The 26,227-nt window shown below is 53.1% G+C and overlaps 1 protein-coding gene across 8 annotated transcripts in view; it reads left to right on the top strand.

Moving 5' to 3' along the window:
* Positions 1-25,702, top strand: part of LOC104154097 (otoferlin) — a 119,304-nt gene extending 93,602 nt beyond the window's left edge. For 3 of the 8 annotated variants that reach the window (XM_068936681.1, XM_068936676.1, XM_068936680.1), the window contains 20 exons: positions 380-499; positions 1,775-1,936; positions 2,228-2,390; positions 3,207-3,337; positions 5,021-5,050; positions 5,873-6,019; positions 7,117-7,183; positions 9,563-9,717; positions 11,507-11,641; positions 12,436-12,573; positions 14,977-15,104; positions 15,679-15,849; positions 16,423-16,583; positions 17,393-17,535; positions 18,126-18,214; positions 20,472-20,570; positions 22,442-22,683; positions 23,235-23,413; positions 23,620-23,720; positions 24,486-25,702. In XM_068936681.1, coding sequence (XP_068792782.1) covers positions 380-499; positions 1,775-1,936; positions 2,228-2,390; positions 3,207-3,337; positions 5,021-5,050; positions 5,873-6,019; positions 7,117-7,183; positions 9,563-9,717; positions 11,507-11,641; positions 12,436-12,573; positions 14,977-15,104; positions 15,679-15,849; positions 16,423-16,583; positions 17,393-17,535; positions 18,126-18,214; positions 20,472-20,570; positions 22,442-22,683; positions 23,235-23,413; positions 23,620-23,720; positions 24,486-24,666 — 2,742 coding nt within the window. In that variant the 3' untranslated portion in view covers positions 24,667-25,702. The remainder of the gene's footprint in view (positions 1-379; positions 500-1,774; positions 1,937-2,227; positions 2,391-3,206; positions 3,338-5,020; positions 5,051-5,872; positions 6,020-7,116; positions 7,184-9,562; positions 9,718-11,506; positions 11,642-12,435; positions 12,574-14,976; positions 15,105-15,678; positions 15,850-16,422; positions 16,584-17,392; positions 17,536-18,125; positions 18,215-20,471; positions 20,571-22,441; positions 22,684-23,234; positions 23,414-23,619; positions 23,721-24,485) is intronic. The other 5 variants (XM_068936679.1, XM_068936673.1, XM_068936678.1 and 2 more) reach the window with 4 other exon arrangements.
* Positions 25,703-26,227: the final 525 nt, after the last annotated feature.

Below are 26,227 nucleotides of genomic sequence, written 5' to 3'. Positions count from 1 at the left end.
GCTAATCTCTCTCTGTAGGTATCCCTCTCTTTCCATTGACTAGACAGAGCAGGAGATGCCTGGAGTGGTTGAAGGTGGTGGAGTAGAGACCTGCTGGCTTTGCTCAGGCTTTGAGCTGGCCAAAGCCTGTCCGTATCAGCCTGTCAGCTGCACTAGTGGGTGGGCTTGGAAGTTTGCTTTGCTGCTGAATGTGCCCTGTGTGGAAGCATAGCACCACCTCTTCTGCTCCTATGAACACCTTTTCCCAAAGTGCCTGTACTGTACAGTCAGTGGATTGCTGAATCATCTAAGACTCTACAGACCCAGTGCAGGAGAGCAGGGTGTGCCGGTTCCCCCAGTTCAAAAAAGCAGACCTTAATCCATGATGCATCTCTTCCAGATTGGAGCTGGGGGCAAGTCAGACCTGCCTCGTGTCGATGGACCCACAGGCATTGACAGGGGTCCCATCCTGCCAGTGCCACTGGGGATTCGTCCGGTGCTGAGTAAATACAGAGTGGAGGTAAATGTGTTGGCAGCAGAGGGGTTCGTCTTGGGGCACCAGACTTTAATGCTGCGCAGCCAGATGGCTACACAGCAGAAGGTACTGTGTTGTCATGGCCTTGACCAGATCACATTATGAGGGCTACAGCTGTTAGGCAAGGCAGAAGACTCTGTCAGTGGATGTTTGAAGGCCAGGAGGGATCTTAGAGGTTCTGATGACAAGTTAAGCACCTACAGCCAGATGTTTGGATTGCAAGGACCTGCCTGTACTAGCTGCACAGGGAGTTAAGCTGCAGCAGCCCTTAAAAAAAAGCAGGATGACTGGATTAGTACTTGCTTTCTTAACTGTGGGCACCATAGCAAGCCTAGGAGCTGCAGTAGAGGGCGCATGGGCTGAAATTCAGAGGAGGGGTATACACCTACACCTGAAGTAGTCACGCTGACTCTCCCTTAGTATCAGTGGGAGGGGAAAAAAAAAACAATATAGGTCAAATGAGCTTCATGCTACCAATCTTGGACCTCAAGGATAGGATGCCTGCTGCTTCTCTCTAGTGAGATATGGTGACACATCCATCAGGGCTCCTCACCCTAGGCTGACTTGGTAGACAATGGTGATGTGGGCAATAAAGACAGTGACATTTGGTGCATGACTCACCCGGCTGCTGTAGGTGTCTCTGCTAGGAGGAGATGTTGCTGATCGGATCCCCAGGGGCTCTAAAGAGATCCTACGTCCACGTTTTGCAGACTTTTGCATCTGGTCAAAGAAATACTATTCCTCTGGTGCGCAGTGTGAATATGGCCATGGGGGGACAGGAGGTGGAAAAAGCTCGTTTCAGGGGGACTTTTAATCATGGTGTTGGTCTCTTATCCCAAGAAAGGAAAGGGGAGGAGGCAGTCATTTCCCTGTTTCTGACAAAATGCTGCCAGTGCTGAATGAAGAGCCACTGCAGATGGGCTAGACTGATGTGGTCCTGCTCTATGGAGTCTGAGGGCAGAAAAGGGCTAGGAGAGGAGTGCTGAGGGCATCGGAAAGGAGATGTTAGGCTGTTGCAGGTGAGTCATGGGGTGGTTTGTGTGGGGTCAGTGAGAGAGCATGCTGCATCCCAGAGCCGCATGGAGAAGGAAAAGAAGCTTGAGGGCTTCATCACTGCCCAGGTGATTTTGTGTGCCGTGAGGGATCACTTGCTCCCAGGGGATGAGGAAAGCCAACTCCTTTGGCTCCAGCAAAGAGGTCTGGCAGCAGTTGGGGGCAGTTCTTCTCACCTGTATGCCTTTCCTCCTCCTGCTGCCCTAGATCTTGTTCTGGGGACTCAGAGACCTGAAGAGAGTGAACCTGGCTCAGGTGGACCGGCCCCGCGTGGACATTGAGTGTGCTGGAAAGGGGGTCCAGTCAGCTCTCATCCAGAACTACAAGAAAAACCCCAACTTCAGCACTTTAGTCAAGTGGTTGGAAGTGGTGAGTGTTGCCTCTTTCCTCTGAGCCCTTGGCCAAAATCCAGGCTTGACTGGAGCTCAAATTGTGGCTGTTGGCCCCTTGCTTCCGTTTGCCCACAATAATAAAGGAAGTGATCTCCAGCCTAGTTGGTGATCCCCTTTCTGTGATGGCTCCCAGGCCCAGCTCTGCCAGAGTTACATGAGACCTCTTCCTCCAACATGATCTCTCTTTGAGTCCCTACTGGCAACCACCACAATAGACATGCTGTAGCCTACATGCAGCCCTTGATAACCAGGACACCTTTGCTTCCAGGACCTCCCAGAGAATGAACTGCTTCACCCACCCCTCAACATCCGAGTGGTGGACTGCCGGGCTTTTGGGCGTTATACCCTAGTGGGATCCCATGCTGTCAGCTCCCTCCGAAAGTTCATCTATCGCCCACCAGAGAAGAAGGCCCATCATTGGAATATGACAGGTACCAGGCTTGGGCCAAGAGGGACAGGCTGGTGTGGGTCATCGGTGGGGTACTGCACACGAGTGAGCGATATAGAAAAGAAGGGAGATGGGTAGTGGGTTGTAAGGACTATGGGGCATTGTCTGCTTGGTTGTTAAATGAATTAGGATTCAAGGTTCACATCGAGGGGTTGGGAAGCCGTGGGGGCATGAGGTCATCGTTGCCTTTTGATTGGTTTGATCCATGGGTCTCACTGTGATAACTGCCTACTCTTCCTGACACCTGTCAGACAAGAAAGCCTGGTTCACCACTAACATAGCTGTGTTTCCATGGCTCTACAATCTCCAACTGTTCCTTAGGACTGGGAGATGAATTTGCTCAGGACTGACAGCTCAGGCTCCCGTGGAAGAGATATAGTCAATACACTTAATGCAGCCTGGAGGGCTGGACTCATCGTTGTGTCATTGCAAGTAGCTTTTCTGTCCAGGGCACGGGCCTTGTGCTCTAGACTAGACTGAATTACTTAGATCTCTGGCGATTATAACGAGAGCCTGGGATGGCTTGCTTAGGTGGAGATGCCTTCCCTGTGGACATTTGTAGCAAGGAGACCTGAAAAGTCATGGGGACAGCAGCAAGACCAGCAGTGTTCCTGGCACTGAGGTGGCCAGTGTTTGAATCCCAACCAGTGTACTAACTTCCCTGCTTTGGTCCTTATCTGAACAAGAGGGTCACACGCCACTCCTGTCTGAATCCTGTAGGATCCCACTTGAGCTCTCAGTTTCCACTCTGCACTATCCTTTCTCTCTTGTTGTCTTTCTTTCTCTGTCCTCTGTCCAGTTGAACTGCTCAATGGCTCTCTGGCAATGACCAACAGAGGTCCTCCCTCTTGCCCCACAGGGGAGCTTGTTGTCAAGGTGGAACCTGAGGTTCCCATCAAGAAGATGGAGACCATGGTGAAGCTGGAAGCTGTGAGTATCCGTGTGTCGGCACTACTTTAGCATCTCTGTCTTCACTGCATTGTCAATAACTGGTTGATCCCCCCGCAAGCAGAGGCCACCTTGTGCTGTTGGGCATGTAGTTGGACTGATGCCTGGAATTAAAGGCCTTGGGGTCATAGTTAGTTGCACTAATCAGTCACGTCCTGTCCTGTCCTGGCTGAACTCAGCTGGTGCTTGCTGCCCCAAAAAAGACTTTACTGGGCTAAGAAAATGAGGTATTTTGTATGTTTTCATGTGAAGACAGTTAAATAGGAATGAATACCCATGAGCATAACCCTGCCCCTGTGTTGCTCTGTCTGAACCATCGTTCTGTGAATGGTGCAGACTCGAGCAGCTCATCTATAATGTCCCACTTGCACAGCTGCAGCAATCCTGCCCTTTCAAAGCATCCCACGGTGTATGATCTCTACAAGCAGCTAAGGCTAAACAGATTTCTCTGATACTTCTCCCTTTGTTACTATCCATCCCTTTCCTCAGGAATAGTTTTGAGATAGGCAAATTGCTATGTCAGTTCTTTGAAATGCCTGTTCAGCAATCTGGAAAAGGGCTCAGGGCAGTTTCACTGCACAACTAACGTACAGTAAGTCAGAGCCACACAGGGCACCTCAGATGCATGTGGCACAGGGCTGATCCAGGCACACAGAGTCATCTTGATGCAGCCAGAGCCCTCTAGACCTACTGGGTCTGCCCTGAAAAATCAGCAGTCTACACATGGGACAAGCAATGTGTCCCAGAGGAGTCAGACTTTGCTCACATGTTGAATAAGCCTGTCACCGTTTTCTTGCCCAGAATGGAAATTGGAGCACCCTCCTGTACCTGTCTACTCCAGAGCTCTCTCTACCAAAAGAAATGCCTGTCTCTCTACAGGAAGCCCTTTGTAGGGACATGCTCATGTCCTCCTCTGCAGGCAAGCAGCATGTGTGCATACATGTGCCTATGGGCACATTGTGGGCTCCAAATGTGCATGCATATCCATGGCCCCTCATGGGAACATTTACAGAAAGACCACAGCACACACAAAGCCACTTCTGCACAGGTGCACATGTGCATAAACACACACACACACGTACAACCCACAAGTCCTTGGTGGATTTAGAAATGCACCTCTACCTAGAGTTCCTAGCAGGTGCACAAAAAACTCTTGTCACTTGCATTTGCATTCACAAGGAGTCTGTTGGCCCAGCTGTGTTCAAGAGGACCCCCAGAGCACGTGTGCATGTGTGAAAAGCCCTGGCATGCACATGCTTCTTGGCTTCGGGAAATGTACCACAAAACACTTGCAAACCTCCTTAGCTAGACAAAAAGAAGCTCCAAGGGAGCAAAGCAGTGTTATCCATACTGAAGGCCCAGGTATCTTTCCAGGCCCGTGCTCTCATTGTTTGGGATTGGGGTTCTTCATTAGCAGAGCTCTCCCGAGAGGAGATGGGTTTGATGTGTCCCAGCAGACGTCTCCCTTGTATGCAGAGCTTCCCAGCCAGGGCTGTTCCTTCAAGGCCTTTGCTTCCTGCAACCGTGGGGAGCTGTTTGTGACTTCTTGCAGCTCACTGTGCACGTGTGTGTCTGTGTGCATTTGTACTCTGCTGCCTTTTGGCGGTGCAGTTGCCCACTAACCTGCTGTTCCCTCTCCCTGTTCCCTTTTACCCCTGGCGGCAGAACTCGGATGCAGTAGTGAAGGTGGAGGTGGTAAGTGATGGATCTGCCTTGCATCTGTGCTTCTACCCCTCCACAGCCTATGCTACCCTTCTGTGTGGCTTTCAGTGAACCATCCTGTGCCTTGCTTGTCCTCTGGCTGCTGGGCGTGAGTGGAGCTGGGCTGGGCTGCACAGCACAGCACAGACACAGGAGGGCCCTGACCCAGCAAGCAAGGCAGTGGCCACCATGGCACCAGCCACCCTCATGCGTCCTCCACACCCCTCCCCGAGCAAGCAGGGACCTGGGCCCCTTCATGCCAAGGCAAAGACAGAGCTATGTTGTTTAGACTGTAGCTATAGCACTGGCTTGGTCCCTGCAAATTTGGGAATACTTTTTGGTGAGCACTTCCGAGCATAGTTGGGCTGGGAGGAGCAGGAGAGACAGCACCCTGCGAGTGTGCATGATGATTATTCCCACCACAACTATGTGGTTGTGGTACCACCTCCCAAAGGCTTAATGGTGACACACTGAGCGGGCTCAGGATACCTTGCTGGGACAGGGGGGCCTGGTACCATGTAAGCTTCAGGTGCTTCAGCCTGGGAAATGCATGAGTGAAAGGGATGGTGGAAAAGGGATGAGGACATCTCTGGTTTAGGACTCTGACACTGTCTCTCTGGAGCCTTGGGCAGCTCCCTTTGCTACTCGGAGCCTCAGTTTCTCTGGTTGTAAAAGGTGGCAGGTGCTAATGATACAGCCCAGCCAGGAGGGTTCTGCCTTCTCAAGGGATTTACCCATCACCTTGGCCCTTTGAGAGACACCTCGCTTCCATCTGATCCCTCTTCTTCTCTGTCTTTGCTTCCTTTGTTCCTGCAGTCTGAGGAAGAGAAGGAGAAAAAGAAGAAGAAGAAGAAAGGAGGAGGAGGAGCAGGAGGAGGAGAGGAAGGAGAAGAGGAGGAGCCGGATGAGAGCATGCTGGACTGGTGGTCCAAGTATTTTGCTTCAATTGAGACAATGAAGGAGGTGGGTGCAGAGCAGTGGAGGGGTGCATGTAGGGGGGTGCAGGAAGATGTTCCCTGCCTGCAAGGTCTCGGCTATTTCCAGCAAAAGAGCCCAGCAGCACAGTTCCAACATCTGTTGGGACAGCACAGCAGTGGACTGCTTTTGAAATGCAAACAGTGCCCATTCCCAGCACTAAGGCTGGGACCACTGGCCTAAGGAAGGAGGGGAAGTATGTGTATTGAAGTCCCCATCCCCGGTGTGAAAAATGGGGTGGTAGAAAAGCAGCGATCAGCTGCTGTTTCTGCCTGTTGCCTCCCTGATCATTGCCGAGCTGGTAAGGGGCACATGGGCTTGCCCAGTCCCTCAGCTGTGAACTGCCCAAGTGCACAAGAATCCCATGCAAACATAGACACGTCCTTCTGCTCCTCCTGCCCCATCCCCTGTGAGAGACTCTCCCTCGCACACAGTCCTGCTCATGGCTGAGCCCTGCCTTTGCGAGAATTCCTGCTCATGTACCAGTGCTGAAAAATTGTACAGTGAGGGAGAGGGTGTTTCTTTTCTCTTGTGGGGCCTGATCCTCCACTGTTACACAGAACCACCTTAAAACTAAAGGCTCTTTGCACTGGCAACATCCCTGGCCTTGGGAACTGCTCCTTGGATACCCTAGAGCCATCCCCACTTGCCTGGGCTCTGTCCAGCTTCCTGGATGGACACACAATTTAAACAAGTGCAAGAGAGACGTAAAAGTGCTTTAGCTGTCTAATAGGCTGTTCTTGCAGAGACCGGGGCAGCCTTGTGGCCAAAGGCTTGGGGCCATGCTGCTTTTCTCGCCAGCCTTGCCTGACTGTCAACCAGGCTTTCACCTGGCAGAGCTGAGCAGGATTTCTCTTCCTTGAGTGTACTTATTTTGTGTCTCATTTGTATTCAGAGCACAGTTATTTAGCAGCGTCACTGTTGAAGACTGTATTGAACAACTTTGTTTTCTCCAGTTTGGCTAGATCCTAGCTCCCTGCTCAAAGGAGAAAGGGAGAGCTGCGACCCCTAAGCTAGGCACTTTCAATGAGCACAGAGAGCTCAGTGCAACTGGCCACTCGTTGTTCATTTCATTTCTCCCCCAGCAACTTCGGCAGCAGGAAGCAGCCGCAGCAGAAGCAGAGGAGAAGGAGGAAATGGAGATTGCTGAGGGTGAGCTGTTTGCAAGCAAGGGAGGAAACGGGGCAGGGAAGGGTAGGACCAGAGTTCCTTTTGGTGCTTGGGCACCCAATTCCGAGCACGTAATTGCTCTTCTGCTCAATCAGATACTCGTGCTGTGTTGCATATCTCCAGGCGGGATCAATTTTTGTGAATGCAGACCTGGTATGGATTGTGTTGGGCTGACATATCAGGCTCAAATGCCAGGGGACTCCCAGTCCGAGTGTGGCATTGTGGCAGCCTCCAGCTCATCCCTGCTGGAAGGAAGGCTGTGTGGAAGTAATGAGATTAGTGACTAGGATCTGTGTTATTGACTGAAGGCATTTTTGTGCCTTCAGAAGTTAGTAGTCGCATCCCCTTGCCCATGCGTTTATAGAGCTGCAAGGCTGTGTGCTCCAAGTCTATTGAGAACACCAAGGCACAGATACTTTAATATCGCATTTGCAGGGTTTTCCCTCGTCACCATGAGGGAGGCTTTATGGAGGCCTCCTTTTGCCCCAGTTTTGCCAGGGAAGAGTCAGCTAGACAAAATGTTTGGGATCCATCTAACCTGACTGCTTTTATCTTCAGTGTAAAGCTGAAGAGTAATCTGTTTAAAAAAAAGCTGAAAGTGTAATCTGTGATCTAAAGCTGAAAGTGTAGTCTGTGTTCTGGTTTTCTAGAATGGGCAGTAGAGAAAACTATGCCTTTCAGGGCCAGTTCTCTGACCTATTTTAGATACTGTCCTGAGATGAAGTGTGCCCTAAGTGCGTTTTTCTCTCAAAGAGTCTGGAGGACAGTAGCTCAGATGGGGCATTGCAGATGCCTCAAGCTGGGTGAGGCCAATTTCATACCAAAAGTACTATGGGCTGTGAACATCAGTGAGCTGGGACCTGCTGTCCAAGGGTGACCTTGTCCACCCTGCAGGCTCTCTGGCAGTCCCTGGTAAGCAGGGCTGGTAAGTTTTATTTCCCTGAGGAGCCATGATTGCCCAGCTCAGTCATGAAGACTGAGATGGGAATGGGCAGAGGGAGAAGGTTAGGAGCCTCTGCGTACAGGCTCAGCAAAGGGCCACCCTATGGACTAAATGGGCAGTGGAGTAAAGAAGGGTAGCAGCAGATAGCACTGAGTTCCCAGCACTGCCTGCTTCCCCTGCTCTCCATAGATCGTGAATTCACAGGAGAGGGGGTGGTTGTCCTGTTCATGCAGACTCCACTAGGTGGGAAAAATAGAGAGTCTGCTTCTGTTGGAAGACTAGCCTTTGTATCATGAGAAAGATGAGGCCAGGTGCTGCTGAGCTTGACGATGACTCTGAGCAGCTTCTGCCTGGGCTTGCTGTAGTAGCAGAGCTGTTGGGGGGGTGTCCTTGTATGCCTCCTCGTTCTCTGTCAGTCATTCTGAGCAGGGTTCATTTTCCCCTTTTACACTCCCTTTCCTTCCTGCTTTCCTCTTCCACATTAAAGGTTTATCTGTTGTCATCTGTCTGTTCTCATCTGCCTTGCGCAGCAGCCATGAAAGCTGGCGGGATAGAGGCAGTGAGGGCTGGGGATTGCACATGAGTGGGAGAAGCGTGCAGTGTTGTGCAGCCTCCTTTGAGCATGCCTTTCTAGGTAGACTGTACTGTGTCCTTGGCTGGTGACTGCTCTGAAGAGAGAGATCTTAAGAGCCTGTTGTTGCAGCTAGTCATTGGCGTCACCCTTGAAGAGCAGCAGTCTGTGCTTTGGCACTGAGCTTCAAGCATTGTCACCTCAGCCACACCTAGGCAGGGGTTTTGCTCTGCAAGCTGTGCACGTGTCAGGGGTCTGGGCACAGGAAGTATTCTCTTCCATGGGCGCACCTAGCAGGGCCCAGCCAGGTGCCCTTGATGTTTTTCACTCCCTTCTCTTTTCTCCAATGCCATCGCTGTCAGCTTCAAAGGACGTAGCGGAGACCAGAGTGAGATGGGGAAATGAGCCCTTCAGGGAAGACTGGGAAAGGTGTTGTACTAGCAGCCCAGCAGGACAAGTGGAAAGAAGACAAGAAGGTGCTATGGGCAGGATCAGATATTTTCAGTGCTGTTGAAACTAGGCAGAGCCTAGTGCTCTCAGTCCATGTTTCGTAGTCCTCCAAATGACTCCTGCTCAGGTCAACTGTGGGAGTTCCCTACACGGAGATCTGTGGGCTCCTGGAAATGCTGTGAGCTGGGTAGCAATGGCCAGAGCTGAGGAAAGAGAGGAGAGAGGTTGAAGGGTTTCTGTGGGACTGAGATGGGAATTGCAGGCAGTAGCAGCTGTCAGCTTTCATGTTCCTCTTGTTTGAGTGCCTGTGATCGTGTTCTCCCTTCTCTGTCTTCCTCCGCTCCACCTCACCCTCGTTTCCATCTCCTCCATCCCTATCGCTTCCCCTTGGATTCAGAAATCAAACTTGATGACTCTCCCATGAAAGGCTCCAAGGGTCAGGCAAAGAACAAGGAGAAGTCCAAGGCACCCAAAGATGATAAGAAGAAGAAGCAGCAGTCTGCCGCTGAGCTTCCTGAGAAGAAGAACAAGCAGAAGATTGATGAACTGAAGGTATGTGTGTTGGCAGGGGGAGGAGGAGGCTCTGCTTGCTCAGCAGCAGGATGGAAGTCAGATCCTAGCCATGTGGAAAACACAGTAGGATGGATCAGCCCTGCTGGATGCATCTCACCTGTGTGAGGGGTATCTAGCACTGGGTGAGATGTGCCTTGGGACTGTCAAATTCTCTGCATAGACGGAGAGTTCAGGGTAACTAGCTTTGCAGGAAAGGACCTGGGATCTTGGGGACAGGAAAAGTCAGCAGTGAACCCTTCTAGCAGTGAAGGCCAAGTGCATGCTGGGCTGTGTTAGCAAGAGTTGGCCAGCGAGTTGAGGGGAGGGATTCTTCCCCTCTTTCTGGCACTTGTCAGATCCCTTCTGGCTTCTCTGTCCTGACTGGTGCTCCCCAGCACAAGGAAGACACTGACCTACTGCAGTGAGTCCAGTGGTGGAAGCCACCAGGCTGGTCACAGGTCTGGAGGACGTGGCATACAAGAAGAGGAAGAGGCTGAGAGCTGGGTTTGTTCAGCTTGGAGAGGAGAAGGTGAATGGGGGATTGAATTGTCATCTTCAGGTACCTGATGGTACATGGCAGGGGGATATGGCAGAGGACAAAGGAGAGTGCAGAAGGAAATGGACGCAAGATGCAGCAAAGGAAATTCCTGTTGGACATAAAGCATCATTTGTTTCCTACAATGAACTGATTCATCATGAGTGTGCTGCAACTTTGCAGAGCTCTCAGTCCTTGGAGACATGGGAGCTTGACCCTGGGCAAGCTTCTCTAACTTTGAATGCCAGTGGTCCCTTCCCACCTCAGTTCCCATATGACTGTATGATTTGCCCATCCAGAGATGCCCCCATTTGATCAGGCAGCTCCCATGTTCAGCCAGTGGATGTCTAAAGCTCCTGAGGTGACTGGCATCCTGAGTGCCCAAACAGCTGTTGTATGTGGGGCTGAAACCCAACATGCCTCATGGCAGCAGGAATCACAGCCATCACTGTATGTAGTTCTTGGAGGGGTTTGTCCCACACAATGCAGCTGGAACCAGAAGTACTTGCAGGAATTACAGGGGAGAAAAAACCAAAGGTGGGGGGAGCTATGATTTGCTCTCTGTCACTGCACTGAAGGATCAGGCAATCGTGTAGCTTAATGAGTAGTATGAGAAAGGCATCAACTTGGTCTTGAGAGTGGAGGAAGAAGTTCTAAGTTGGTGAGAACACCCTCCCCACGGTGGAATCAGAGTCTACAGCTATAGTAGGAGATGGATCAGGGCCAGGCATTGCCCATCAGCAACCCAAACCAGGACCCTGGCGCCAGGCCTGGTGCCAGGGCTCCAGGCCAATGTGCCCAGCCCCATCCCACTGCTGGGCAGGGGCAGGGAATAGCCTGGAGCAAGGCTATCCCATGGGCAGTTTGGATGGGCCCTGGGTGGGGGAGAGCTTCCTGTGGGCCATAGCTAGCCTGGCCAAGACTCAGTGCAGGAAAGGGCCCTGGTTCAGGTTAGTGGTCCATGGACTTTACTATATTATAATCTGTGACTCTGGGCCTGAGAAGGAATTTGAACCCGGATTATACACGTAAGGGGAATAGCTACACAGCCCATTCAGCTAAGGTTCCCTCCTATACATGATCAGTTTGGGAAGGTGCTTATTGACCTGGAGATCCCTTTGCATCCTAGAGAATTAGTCACTGGGAATGGTGATGTCCATGATCTCTTTGATTGTCCTTGGGTAACCACTGGATCTTTTCCTTTTTTTTTTTTTTTTTTTTAAACTGTTCCCCTCTAATTTTGTGTCATCACAGGTCTTCAACAAAGAGCTGGAAACAGAGTTTGATAACTTTGAGGACTGGCTGCACACCTTCAACCTGCTCCGTGGAAAGATCGGGGACAATGATGACAATGCAACAGAAGAGGAGCGGATAGTGGGGAGGTTCAAAGTGAGTGTGGCTGCTGAGTTGGGTCAGGGCAGGGACAGCTTGGGAAAGCCTTGTCTATAGGGTTCTCTCCTTGAAGGTGCATTAGCTGAAAGGAGGTTGGATGTAAGAGAGACCAATTTGCATTGACCCAACCACATCTCCTTGCAGGGAGGGTAAGCCTCCAAGGATAGCCCCAGGAGTCAGATGGCTTCACAGAGTGCATTGCAGAGGGCAGTCCTTTGCAGCAACCAGATCTTTTGTGATTCCTACAGAAGGCCAAGGGCAAAGCAGATCCTCTTTATCATCCGCTGTGGATATAAGCCATGCCTGGAGTTATCTTTGCAGACTATTTTTCACCAATAGCACGGGGCTGCCTGCCATGTTGCACCAATGCATGCAAGTTAAACTCTTGCTGGAGGGAGTGATCAGACGGTCAGGGAGCATGGAAATGAACTGTGTTTCACATGGTAGTTCCTGGATTTCCCAGCCCCTCCCTTGACAACACCTTTTATTTCCATTGCTCTTGGTTTTCTGCCAGTTGTATTCCTGGAATTCCCTGCCTGTGAGCACCTTGCTAGTCTGATTCCTCTGCAGGTGTCCTTCACGTTGTCCAGTTGCTCTGCTCAGGGTTGTATCCTCTGCAGGGGGTGCTTGTGAGGCAGAGGAAGCTTCCAGACCTCGCCTGTCTACTACAGCGCAGGGCTAGAAACAAGGAGAGAAAGTGGGCTCTCAGGAAGGGTGGTTTGGGATTGGTCTGCTTGCTCCGAGCCTCGGGAGCAGCAGGACTACTGAGGCTGTGCACTCCCTTGTGCTAGGGCTCCATCTGTGTCTACAAAGTGCCGCTCCCCGATGATATGGGCAAGGAGGCAGGATACGACCCCAACTTGGGCATGTTCCAGGGGATCCCCAGCAATGACCCCATCAATGTGCTGGTCCGAGTCTATGTTGTTCGGGTGAGTATAACCCATGTTGTATGCCAAGGCGTGATGCTGTGTTCCCTTACAGTGCTCGCACCCAGAGCTGTTGCTGAAGCTGCAGAGAAGTTGACTTTTAGTTCTTGGTGCTGTTGGTGCCAGCATCCACCTGATAGCAGATGGCACCAAGGTCAAGGATGCAGCATGAGGACTAAAGCAGCTCACTGATGGGACCTTGAATGGGGCGTCTTCCTAGCTTTGTGCTCTCCCCATTGGGATACTAAGCCTGTGTGAGGTCCAGACACCTGGCCTACAGGATGGATGGAGGTGTCCGTTGTAGTGCTCAACTTCAGAGAAGAATTTGGATCAGCCCAGACTACGAGATTCTGGTTCTTTACATAATAATCCCCACACCTCAATGAGGCATATGCTGAGCAAACCAGGAGGAGGCAGGGATTAGTAGATCTGGCTGAAGGGCCTGTCACCTTGTGGGACACATGCCGAGTGATAATCAATGTGGTCCAACTAATGCCTGTCTCTTTATATGGAGTGCACTCTTGGAAAAAGTCCCTAAACTGGCCCCTAAACTTTTCATTCTTATGTCTGCAAGAATGTGAGTGAGGCACCCTAGCCAGGCACTAAGAGAAATCTCAGCCCCGCTGGAAGCACCTGGGTGGCTCTTTGCCAACCCCTTGTCCCTGCTGTTTTATAAATGCAACCTACTTTCACCTACGTTTCCCACTAACCTGATTTTCCATCCAGTGCTACATCTCATTGCCCTGAGAAGGGATAGCAGGTGAGATTGCAATCCCAGAATCACAAAATCACCGAATGGTTGAAGTTGGAAGGGACCTCTGGAGATCATCTAGTCCAACTCCCCCCCGCTCAACCAGGGTCACCTACAGCATGTTGCATAGAATTGTCTTTTGCAATTGGCTTTTGAATATCTTCAAGGAAGGAGACTCCACAGCCTCTCTGGGCAACCTGCTCCAGTGCTCCGTCACCCTCCCAGGAAAGAAGTATTTCCTCATGTTCAGACAGAACTTCCTATGTTTCAAGTTGTGCCCGTTGCCTCTTGTCCTGTCACTGGGCACCATGGAGAAGAGTCTGGCCCCATCCTCACAACACCCTCCCTTCACATACTTGTACACATTGATGAGATCGCCTCTCAGTCTTCTCTTCTCCAGGCTGAACAGGCCCAGCTCTCTCAGCCTTTCCTCCTAGGAGAGATGCTCCTGTCCCCTCCTCATCTTTGCAGCCCTCTGCTGCACTCTCTCCAGGAGTGCCATGTCTCTCTTGTCCTGGGGAGCCCAGAATTGGACACAGTACTCCAGGTGAGGCCTCACCAGGGCTGAGTAGAGGGGCAAGATCACCTCCCTCCACCTGCTGGCAACATTCCTCCTAATGCTGCCCAGGGTACCATTGACCTTGTTGGCCACAAGGCCACACTGCTAGCTCGAGCTTCACTTGTTGTCCGCCAGGACACCCAGGTCCTTCTCTGCAGAGCTGCTTTCCAGGAGGTCAACCCCGAGCCTGTCCTGGTGCCCATGCGCCAGGTTATTCCTCCCCAGGTGCAGGACCCTGCACTGGCCTTTGTTGAATGTCATGAGGCTCCTCTCCGCCCAACTCTCCAGCCTGTCCAGGTCCCTCGCAATGGCAGCACAGCCTTCTGGTGTGTCAGCCGCTCCTCCTAGTTTAGCATCCTCAGCAAACTTGCTGAGGAGGCACTCTGTCCTTTCCCAGGTCATTGAGGAATAAGTTGAACAAGACTGGACCCAGTATTGACCCCTGGGGCACACTGCTAGCTAGAGGCCTCCAACTAGACGCTGCACCACTGACCCCAACCCTAAATGGTAGCTGCCAGCCTGGTTAGCACCACCAACAGCCAGGACTGGCTTCATCACTGGACATATCCTGGCATGGGTGTCTGCTGTTGTGTGCCAAGATGGGGAAGAGGTTGAATTGGCGAGATTGAGGATACTTACCCCTGCTTACGGGGGCTACTTACAGAAGCCCGTGGCCCTAATAAATCCATGGAGGGAAAGAGAGAGGCGGAGGGATGTCTCTGGACATCTCAGTCAGGTTTCTGCTGTGGGTCTCTAGCTAGAGGAACCTGTGTCTTTCCACTGATGAGAGAGAAGCCAAAGGAGACTGTGACTATGTCTTTCCGAAGGGGACACAGCCACTTGGGCTTGACCTGAGTCAGCCCAGACCAACACACCTAGCCCCACTACATGCCTAGGCAGGGACATAGGTTAGCAGAAGGCAGGACTGATCCCTGGTTTAAACTGAGTCCCTATATTTAGGTGACCTTATAAAAGGACTTAGGCACACAGCTATGGCCAGATATGGCCAGCTGGTCTCAGGGATGGAGAATAGGGACTGTCCCTGAATTGTTCCCTAGCGTTGACTGGGCTGACCTATCTTATCTTTTCCCTACAGGCCACAGACCTGCACCCAGCTGACATCAATGGGAAAGCTGATCCTTATATTGCCATCAAGCTGGGGAAGACAGACATCAAAGATAAGGAGAACTACATCTCCAAACAGTTGAATCCTGTCTTTGGCAAGTGAGTTGCCCCAGCCCTGTTACCTGTCTTCACCCTGAAGAGTGAGCTAGGCTCACCAGCCCTTGGGCCTGCACCGTACCCATCCCATAGCCACAGCTTGGGGTCGAAAGATGGGACTGATCGCCCTGAACTTTCCTTGGGTGCAGTGTAGCTGTCCCCATTGAAGTCATCTGTCCTGCTTTGTCAGCAATCTCGTCAATGCTGTCAAGAGTGTTGAAGAGCTATCCGTATCTGATCAAGATAGGTGCCTACTTTAGGAAGCATTAGGCCTGGACCCAAGTAACAGCATCGCCAGCTCTCCAGTGACACACACATTTAGTTTCAGAGCTATTGGGACATCCACGTCAAGCAATCATCATGATTGCTCTCCCTTCTAGGGCTGCTAGTTCAGAAGCAGTCCGCGCAGAGAATTAGTGACAACACGTAAGCTGAATGTACTGCAGTGGCAGGTGCAATTAAACACTGTCCAGAGACTGGAGCAGACCCACCTCACCCATGCATGTGTCTTGAGCGCCATCCAAACCCTTGGATGGCTACAGCCTGTTCTCCCTCTCCACCCTTTCTCCCGCCACAGGTCCTTTGACATTGAGGCCACCTTTCCCATGGAGTCCATGCTGACGGTGGCGGTGTACGACTGGGACTTGGTGGGGACCGACGACCTCATTGGAGAGACCAAGATTGACCTGGAGAACCGCTACTACAGCAAGCACCGAGCTACTTGTGGGGTGTCACAGACTTATGCCATGTATGAGCCAAGCTTTCCCTGTGCAACCTGGTGTCTGGACCCATGTCAGTTTCATCTTCTGCACTAGGCCTAGATCTCCTGTAGGGATCTCCCTCTTTCATTGCCTGATGATGAGGGAATCTGTGCTGTGCCCTCAGTCTTAACGTGGGCTTTGGGACCAGCACAGTGGGGTAGCAGGAGAGCAGGTTGTAAGCAGGAGCACAGGGCGGTGAGGAAGGGACTGAGGGGCATTGGTAGGTCTGGATATAGAAATGAAGAGGTTGCTGAAATAGCGGCTGGGCCAGAGCAGCAGAACTGAGCATCAGTGGCAAAGTGGAGGGCACTGGGGATTGCAGGTCTGGGTCAGCACAGAGTGAAGGGACTGGGGTGGTAAGGTATCGGCAAAGCGTAGAGTTTGGGCACGGATGGCCCTACCTTGCTCTGCAGTTTCACATGTGGAGCCTCAGATCCTTCCCCGAAGAATCCTGGCTCCTGAGGGGCAGTAACATTTGCGTTTCTGGCAGATGGAAACAAAAATTCCTTCTTCCTCCAAGTCTTGCTACTACTTCTCTGACCTTGTGCTCTTGTTCACAGACATGGGTATAACATGTGGCGTGACCCCATGAAGCCTTCCCAAATCCTGTCCAAGCTGTGTAAAGAGGGTAAAGTGGATGGGCCGCACTTTGGTCCAGGAGGAAGAGTGAAAGTGGCCAACAGGGTCTTCACTGGCCCCACAGAGATGGAGGATGAAAATGGTACGCACCCCATGGCATGAAGGTGGGGAGGGGAGCAGGGGCATGGGGTGTCCCCTCATCATCCAGAACTGAATCCCATCACCCCATGCAGCATTGCAATGTCTCTCCAGCCATCCCCTTGTGTGGGGCCTGCGTTATGTCACCAGCTAGACAGTGTCTTATAGACGACCCAGGTTGCTGTCAGAGTTACTGGTGAGCATCCACGGCATGGCATGACCAAAGCTGCCTTTGAAACCTTCCTGCTGGCAGTTTATGGCAAAGGACCAATGCAGATAGCCCATCCTGGCCCTTCCAGGGCTTAGGAAGCCACTGTCCATATAGCTGCATCCCCAAACAATGGTTGTGTCCAAATCACTCGTATATACGCAACACAGTTGAATGCAGACCAGGAGGGGTGCAGAGGAGGGGGGCAGCAGTGTCGGTGGATATAGAGCTTGTTGAGCGTGGGAAAATACAGCCTGGTAGGGGATCTGGACCTTCTCTGTGAGTGCCTAGGAGTAGAAAGGGGAGAAAGAGGAGTTAGGGAGTGTTGGTGCAAGAACAAAGTGGGCCCAGTGAAACGGAGAGGAGCAACTACTAGGCAGTTCTGCTGCCTTGAAGTTGGTAGGAGCTGGAAGAGGTAGCCAGCAGGAGCAGTGTGTGTGGCCTTGGGGAAGAGGATGTCAGCAGAAGTTTGCAAAGCCAGACTGGAGGTACTGCTGTCAGTAGGAGGTTGGGTCCTGCTTGGGATAGAGGAAAAGGGTTGTTTGCTGTCCCTGGTGTCTCTTCTGCCCAGTTCTCCACACTCAGTCCTCCCTTTACCCACACAGGACAGAAGAAGCAGACAGAGGAGCACCTAGCACTGACCGTGCTGCACCACTGGGAAGACGTTCCACGCGCAGGCTGCAGGCTGGTCCCTGAGCATGTGGAGACGCGTCCATTGCTGAACCCTGACAAGCCGGGCATTGAACAGGTCCCCGCAGCCCAAGATCGGGGGAAGGGCAGGGCCTGCTTAGCCTCCAAGCAGGGAGGAGAGACCTCAGCTGGGCAGACAAGCTGCAACCCACCTTGTCACGGGGAGCAGTGGGGAGGGAGGCAGCGGGGAGGGAGGCAGCCTACGAAAAGTGGCACTTGGACATAGCAGTCCTTAACACTCGGCCTGTTGAGCCCAGCTGACTAAATCTTTAATGCCTCTTCATCTTCAGCTGGCACCTATTTCATACCCCAAAGTCTCTGGGTCCCCTGCTTCCCCCATGCCTATGTTCTTCTTCTTCGGCACCATGCCATGCCAGGAATTATTCCTCTACTGGGGCAATAAAGGACAAACAGCCCAGTGGAGCCCTGCCCAACCACACATCCACCAGGGTTCAGTGTGGTGCTGCAGGCCCTGCACTGCCCCACATCTGGCAGGGTTCAGTGCAGTGCTGCAGGCCTTGCATTGCCTTGGCAGGACTGGCACAGCCTTACTGATGCTGAAGGGCAGGAGGAGCTGGGGGGAATGCTGCAGGTGTCTTTGGGCAAGGAGGATCTTGGGGAGCTGACTGCACGTCTCCAACCTTGCAGGGTCGCCTGGAGATGTGGGTGGACATGTTCCCCATGGATATGCCGGCACCAGGCCCTGCCATTGATATTTCCCCCAGGAAACCAAAGAAGTAAGGAATCTGCCAGCCAACAAACCCCAGGGAAAACCCGTGGCTGGGGCTGGAGCCCTGCTTCCCCACTCTTCTACTGGTTCTCCATGGCCCAGCTCAGCACAGCCATGTGCCTGGGAACCCCAACCAGACTGGCATGGCCAGAGATCCCAAGACTGGAGGCATCAAATGCTGTCTTCCACTTCCCCAGAGGTTGTGGGGCTGCCCTTGCAGGGTGCTTCAGTTCCCATCTGTTCAGTTCCCTGCAGCTCCTCACCTCTCTGTGTCTGTCTAGACAAGGAGTTCAAATTGCTAGCTAGTGCCTGGTATGGGGAAGGGGGCAGACCAATGCAGCCAGCCCTAACGCAGCCCCAGGGCCCCAGGGGCAGGGGTTAGCCTAGGTCAGGGCGTCCACAGGCCCTTGGCTGGAGGGGAGAGTTTCCCAGTCTGGCTGGGGCTCTGGGCAAGGAAGGGCCCTGGCACCAGGCAGATCACTGGGAGAGACTTGGTAAAGGCAGGTAGGACAGAGCAGGCAGCAGACAGTGAACTAGAGAGTTCTCCTTCCCATTCCTGTCCTCTCCACCTCTGCCCTCCGATGCTCAGCCCCTCTAGGAGTCCTTTAGACAGAAGGAAGACATTGAGTTCCTCAGCATCCATGCTAGGCCAATTTTACCCAGCTAGACTGTGTCCTTGGGCCCCTTTTGCCCGTCCCCGGGGGCTGGGATGCAGAGGCCGTATTTGCATCCTCGTGGGAATCTCTTGCACTCCTGTGCTCAGTCGACTAGTGTTTGGCTCCAAAGCACAATGAAAGTGGAGACAATTTCCTCTGATCTCCGAGGGCCGTAGCTTGGATGTGAAGAGCAGGGCAGGCAGCTGCAGGAAAGCTGAAGCCAAAGAAAGCTCTAGTTGCTGAAGCAGCCTGGAAAAAACAGAGGTTTATCTGCAATGCAGCCAGGGGCAGCCATGCTCAGTAGTGCCCCGTGTGCTGGAGTTGAGACATTCCTCCGGAGGGGCTGAAGGAAGGATTTCAATAGCCTTGAAAACACCAATGCACCCTTCCCTGTGGGGAAAATGGAGCAGGAAGGGCTATGGCTCTGGTCGCTCTGTTTTGGCAGGGATAAACGTGAGCTCCAGTCAAGTTACACATGGACACATCAGCCCATGTATGTCTTCACACGTGCACTGGAGAGCACCTGCGTGAGTGCCTGTGTCTGTAGGAAGATGCTGTATTTCAGCAAGGTTCTGCTGATGTATCATCCTCGGGATTTAACGCAGCTCCCCTCCCTTTGCCAGGAGTTTCAGCATGTAACACGAGCTGACGGTGTGGCCTGTTAGCTCTGAAGAGCATCCCTGTGTTGCTTGGACAAGTGCTAGGTGCTATAGAGGAACAGCACAGAGAAAGCCCCCCTCTGCCCTCCCCCGCAACAGGAGCAGACAGGAGGGTGCTGGCACTGAAGATGGCAGGAATCTCACAGTTCCACAGGAGTCCCTGGCACTTGCAGCCATGTGATGTGATTGTGGCCACATGGCTGCCTTTCTCTGCCACTGTCTTCCAGTCCTCTTCTAGCCCGTCCACACTGCAGCTGCTTCCAGTTCAAGGAAACTGGCTTCTGCTTTTCCTCTGCCAACTCCCACGGGAGCTGGTTTATCCATCAGCACAATTCCCAAGCGAACCAAGTGTGGCTGGGAAACCCCAGTTGCCTGCACACCAAAGGCAATGCTGGGAATATCTTACAGGCTCCAAACTTGCTGGAGTCCTAGGAAAGGCAGTGATGCCCGATGAAGTGACTGGGACACAAGAGCAAGTAGAGCCTTTGGAGCTGACTTCTGAAGGCAGGGGAAAATTGTCCTGTGTTTCCAGGAGGGTGGCCCGGTTGAGTAAGGTGGGGAAATGAGGAAAAGAGCTGGCTTCAGACTGTTTTGCAGGGCCAACAGACCCACATTGTAACCACAAATGTACCTGAGACTAAGGCTGTGCTGTCTCCTAGAGCCTTTGGCTTGGGCCATGCAGCAGTTCAGAGTAGATAAAGGTAAAAGTCCCTTTGTTGCTCCTCTGACCCTGCCTGGGCTGCCTCCGAGCTGAGGCACCATTTCCCTCTGTGTTCCTGCCCTGTTGGTCCCTAGGACAAGACGGCTGCGAGTGGAGCCCTGCAGTTGGCGTTCCTGGCCCCTGTTTCCTGCAGCATCATCCCATTCCCTTCTGCCCACCCCATCTCCTCCTGCCCCTTCCCTCTGTTCCCCCCATGCCTCACCTCCTTGTCTCCCTTCCTCCTGCCAGATATGAGCTTAGAGTGATAGTGTGGAACACAGACGAGGTCATCCTGGAGGACGATGACTACTTCACTGGCGAGAAATCCAGTGACATTTTTGTCAGGGGGTATGTACGATGTGGCTGGCCAGTGCCACCACTTCCACTTCTCCTCGTGGTGGGGTCCTGGTGCTCACTTAGGCCCCAGGGCTGGTTTTGGAGAGGGGGGTTCTGTGATGCAGCTAGGAAGGGTTTCCCCATGGGGAGGGCCAGATGGTGCCAGTGCTGCTGTTATGTGCTGTGCTCTGTCTCTGCCTCTGTGTCTCTCTTGCTGGCTGCTTGACCTACTGCATGTGTCTGTCTGTGCTGCCTGGCCTGGTTGCCCAGCTTTGAGCTGTGGATCATTATCTGGAACACGGATGAGGTGGTTTTGGAAGATGATGCTTTCCTGGTGGGAGAGAAGATGTCTGTCAGGGGGTAATGGCCGAGGTCTTGCTGCTTGGTCCCTTCAGGTTATCTGATCTCAGACCCCACTGACCCTCCCCATATTCAGCATGGGGCAGATGGTACCTGTGGACCATCTCTGAGTGAGCCCTGGCCCACGATTTACCTTAACGTGCTTGTGAGACCCTTTTCTCCTGTCCTCATATAGCAGGGCTCTGAGACTGGCCCTCAGCATGGGCTCCGCCAAATTTGGTCCCCAGATTTCCCTTTCCCATCCCTGCGGAGCTGCCTGAACTGTCCTGCTTCAGCAAGAGAGGATTTGGATTTCCCAGAATTCAAACTTGGATCCTTTCATTCATTTTAAATTGACACGCACAGGTTAAGATGCAACTAGATCATAGCGCAATGTGCAGCAGGCAAGAAAACAAGCTTTCTCCAAAGGCTTAAACCCTATGTCATGGCAAAGAGGCATGAGGAGGAAGGTCAGATTAGTGTAGCAGAATCTAAGGCTGATGGCTGACATCACACCATGCACTGATTTCCCACAGCTCTGCTAAACTGCTCACTGCTTCCCAAAAGCTACCCTGCTACTCTGCAGGCTTGTGTGCTGAGGCCAGGTCTCCTTGTCTTGCACCTCATGCTGCTCTTGGAGAACGTGTTCCATTTTCTATGTCTGGTCCTGTTTGCAGAGTGCAGTGGAGGGTTGTTTAGGGCAGTGCATGCAGTGCCTGCCTCGGCATTCCCAGTGCCATGCTGCACAGAGGGCAGGTGCCCTTGGAGCGATGAACTTTAACATGCTGGCAGGACCCATGCTCTCTCATGCCATTGCTGCATACTGGCAGGCGTGTGAAATTTGTGTCTGTGTACATGTGCGTGAGGGGGACAAGGTCTTGTCACTGTCTGTTTCAAGGCTGGTAAGTAGGTGGTTTATGCATGGGTGGCTTTTCTGCGATGACTCTGAATCTGAAACGTGAGAGGCCTTCCCTTTGTGCTTGGGGTGGGATTGCTTGCCCTGTGTGTTTTGCAGGGCAGAGTGGGAGTGTCAGCATGCTCAGAGGCCAGGGGAACAACCCTGTACTAAGTGTCTAAGCACGGACCCATGTCCCTGCTGGCTGCAGCCCCTCAGGACCAAGAGACTCACACAAATCTGAGAGTTCCCTGAGGAACAGAGGTGTCCTGTCATGTCGAAGAAGCTGAGGAACATTCATAATGCTCCTTCCAGCAAGCTCTGCTCCAGACTTCCCAGCAGTGCTGCCTGCTCCTTTCCATCTCTTGAACATCCCCCTGCCCAGAGCAAGACCCCGATAACCAGCTTGCATGTTGCTCCCTCAATCAGCCTGTTCCCTCTAGGGCCCTCATGCCCATGTTGTCTCTTGGCGAGGCTGACATGGTGATTTGAGCAACCCTAGCCCACTGCTCATTACTCTTGAGTCCTTCCAGTGTGTCCATGCCTTGCTGGCCTGGAGACATGCCAGCTGTATGCGCAGGATGGCCCTTTGCCCTCTCCTCCCTCCTGCTAATATGTGCCACCCCTTCCATCCCTCTGGGCCCTGCAGGTGGCTGAAGGGCCAGCAGGAGGACAAGCAAGACACAGATGTGCATTACCACTCACTCACTGGCGAGGGCAACTTCAACTGGCGCTACATCTTTCCCTTTGACTACCTGATGGCAGAGGAGAAGATCGTCATCTCCAAGAAGGAGTCTATGTTCTCCTGGGATGAGACTGAATACAAGATCCCTGCTCGCCTCACCCTGCAGGTCTGGGATGCCGACCACTTCTCGGCCGACGATTTCCTCGGTAAGAGGGGAGGGCCAGCTGAGCTGGGGTGACAGGGAAGCTGGAGGGATAGGGGGAGGTTACATGGCTGATGGAGCAGGAAGGCATGTGGGATGAGGCAAGGTTTATGTAGGAACAGATCCTGGAAGGACAGCCCTGGTCTTTAAGCCAATTGTGTCCTACAAACGCCTTTGGATGCTGCAGGTAAGAGCAGTTAGGCTAAGAGGCCTTGTCTTCATGCTGCTGTTCAAAGGCTGCTCCTGTAGCAAAGGCATTAGCTTTTTCCCTTAGATGCCTGTCTGGGAGCTCTATGCCCAAGCTAGTTTTGGAGTGCAGGGTGGCTGGAAGCCGTGGGCAGATGTTTGAGAGGGTGAGAGGAGGTGGGGACGTGACCCAAAAAGCAGGCTATAGTGGAGAGATCGGAGGATGCATGTCCATAGATGTGTGGGAGGATGCCAGGACACACAGCTCAGAAATGCTCGCCAGGGCAGGAAATGTTGGCCCAGCCCGCCTCCAGCCAAAGACTCACAGTTGAGGGGTGCCACCATGTATCCTTCCCCCTCTCCTACCAGGGGCAATCGAGCTGGACCTGAACCGCTTTCCCCGGGGAGCTAAGACTGCAAAGCAGTGCAGCATGGAGATGGTGACAAATGAGGCAGAGCTGCCCATGGTTTCCATCTTCAAGCAGAAGCGAGTGAAAGGCTGGTGGCCGTTTGTGGCCAGGGATGAAAACGATGAGCTGGAGATCACGGTAAGGATGGGGAGAAGCGGGGGGATTTTCTGTCCTGGGGACTGCATCCTCTGTGTACATGGAGGCCCCTTTGCAGAGCTCCTTCATGCCTGCCTCTGCTACATGGGGCCCCCTCTGCTCACCATGTCGCTGGCTGGCACCGTCTCTGGGGCCTGCGGTGGAGAGTGTTGCCCATGTCTCAGCAGGCCTCTCTCTGCTCCCTGCAGGGAAAAGTTGAAGCTGAACTACACCTCCTGACAGCAGAGGAGGCAGAGAAATCGCCTGCTGGGCTGGCTCGCAATGAGCCTGACCCACTGGAGAAACCCAAGTAAGTAGGAGACCCCTCTCCCCCAGCAGATGCCTGGATTTGTGGGAGATGCTGCGTCGGGTGGTTCCCGGGGAGGTAGCCAGGCAGGGGAAGGTTAGAAAGGGGTCACTTATCTGGGGATGTAGGAATGAGGGCTGCGGGCAGGGTAAAAGGGGCAGAGTCACCTCTCCTGGTTCATTCCAGTGCCCTCTATTTACTTCCCTGCCTTTCCTTAGTCTCTTCCTTCTCTCCCTCCCTTCCTAGCTCCATCCCCCTTTCCCAGCCTCCCACCTCTTCTTCCTCCCCTCTGGTACCCGTTGCCAGGACATCAGCTTCATCAGGACCCCCTCCCCCACCCCCCCACTCAAGTCCCTGCACTCCTTCTGGCACAAATTCTGCTGGCTCCTCTTGGAAACCCTCCTGATCCTCAAGGTCAGGCTCTTTCACTGCGTGAAGGGTTATCCAAGGAAGGAGATCGTGGGCTCTCTCACAGTGCCCCTCTCCATTGCCAGCTGGGCTTGTAAAAGGAAAGTCAAGGCTGTGCCAGGGTGCGAGCAGACTGCGGTGAGCCGGGGAGGATCATGCACTTGGGCAGCCACAGGAAAGCCGCATCTGGGTGGGGATGGTTGCTGTGGCCCCAACCCAGAGAGAGCCTGCTGCACCCTGGAGTGGCTGGGTGGGACACAATGCTGCTGCCACATTGGCTCACATGTTGGTTGTATTGCTTGTTGTGCCTGCCCTTTCTGTGGCCATGGCATTCATGACAGATGTTTGCTTCCCCAACAGCCGCCCAGACACATCCTTCATCTGGTTCCTCAACCCCCTCAAGTCCATCAAATACCTCATCTGCACCCGCTACAAGTGGCTCATCATCAAAATAGTGTTGGCCCTGCTGCTCCTCATCATGCTGGCCCTCTTCCTTTACAGCATGCCAGGCTACATGGTCAAGAAGCTCCTGGGAGCGTGAAGCAAAGGGGCCTTCCCCACACGCCTAGCCCAGCGCCACCACCTGCCCCAGCCCCATGCCCTTCTCCTCGCCTCTGCCTTGCAGCAACCTTGAGGGACATCTCCTCCCTGCTGCTGTGCCTCCTATTTTGTGTTTCTGCTTTGTGGATCCCTTTCTTGGCTTTACTCTCAAAGAAGTGGGGTTGGAGAAGGCCTCTGGTCCCCAGGCTGTCCTGTGTCCCTCACCTGGGCTGGCAGAGATGCGTGGCTGGCTACTCTGGGTCACTCTTGCTGTGGGTCCCAGATGCTTTGACTCACTGGGGGCAGAGGTCGGTGCCCCCTCTGGGCAGCTCAGCTCCTCTGCCCCAGCAGAAAGCAGAGGGAGCACTAGGGTTGCGTTGCTGGAGCTGTGGGAATGCTGCCTAAATGCTTGTTCACAGGACACGTTAAAAGCAGTCATGAAACAGTGACGTGAGGCAGAGCAGCCAGGGCTTGCTGGGAGCACGCCAGCCCCTCCAGCTTGGGGACAAGGCACAGAGCAGCCCCAATACCTGGCCTCCATGCCAGCACTGCCGCTGCCCCCCTCCTAGCCCTGAAGGTCACTGCCCCTGACTGCAGGGGCTGATGCCACCACAGGGCACGCCAGCCACCCTGCCCCAACAGCAGTTGAGACTTGGCAGAGCCCTTGGGCTCTGCAAGGGGCAGACTGGGCTGCCCCATCCCCAGGAAGGCAGATTTCCAACAGCTCAAGCATCTTTCTAAGGCCACTGAAACCAGCAGCGGTGGTGGGACTTGCCTGAAGGCTCACATGGAGCCACATTCTCTGGTGCAGTGTGAGCTCAGCGTGGTCTGCTGGTTTACCTATTTATTTTGTACTGACCAGTACTTCTTGGGGCTGGGGCTTTTCTTGCTGTGTATATTGGGGGAGGGAGGGAAGGTCTCTTTCTTCAGCCCACTGCAATATTAAGCTGTTGAAGATCCACCTTTCTCAGCTTCAAGTGTGCAAGACCCTTACTCACTACCTGGGGAGCTCTTGGGGTTGTTTTTAGGATGATGTTGTTGTGGTTTGTCAATAAAAGTTGGTTTAAGCTCTTCCAGAAGAGCTGCTGTCTGCCCTCTGTTACCCAGCCACACGTGCCCTGGGGGTTCACCTCCAGCCCCGAGCGCAGATTGGACCCCCCAGGGTGGAGACCCCTTGCCCACTAGGCTGTGGACATATATACCAAATGCCACCATAGACTCGAGAATAGTTTATGTGGTCAGGGACCTGTGCCGATCTTCTAGTGCAACCGCGCTGCTTGAAGCTTGGCCAGCTGGAGCAGCTTGCTCATGGTCATGTCCAGTCAAGTTTGTATTCTCTACAAGAATGGAGACGCCACGGACTCTCTGGGGAACTCATTGCAGTGTTTAACCACCCTCACAGTAAAGAAGTATTTTCTGATCTTTAAGTGCAATTTCCTGTATTTCAGTTTGTGCCACTTGCCCCTTGTCCTGTCATTCAGCATCACTGAGAGGAGTCTTGCTCTCTCTTCTTTACTCCCCCTCCCCAATCACATACTAAGATGATCCCCCAGAGGCTTCTC

The sequence above is a fragment of the Struthio camelus genome, chromosome 3 (assembly GCF_040807025.1).
Source record: "Struthio camelus isolate bStrCam1 chromosome 3, bStrCam1.hap1, whole genome shotgun sequence".
Taxonomy (NCBI): Eukaryota; Metazoa; Chordata; class Aves; order Struthioniformes; family Struthionidae; genus Struthio; species Struthio camelus.
The sequence above is the reverse complement of the archived record's forward strand: the minus strand, read 5'-3'. Positions and strand labels throughout refer to the sequence as shown.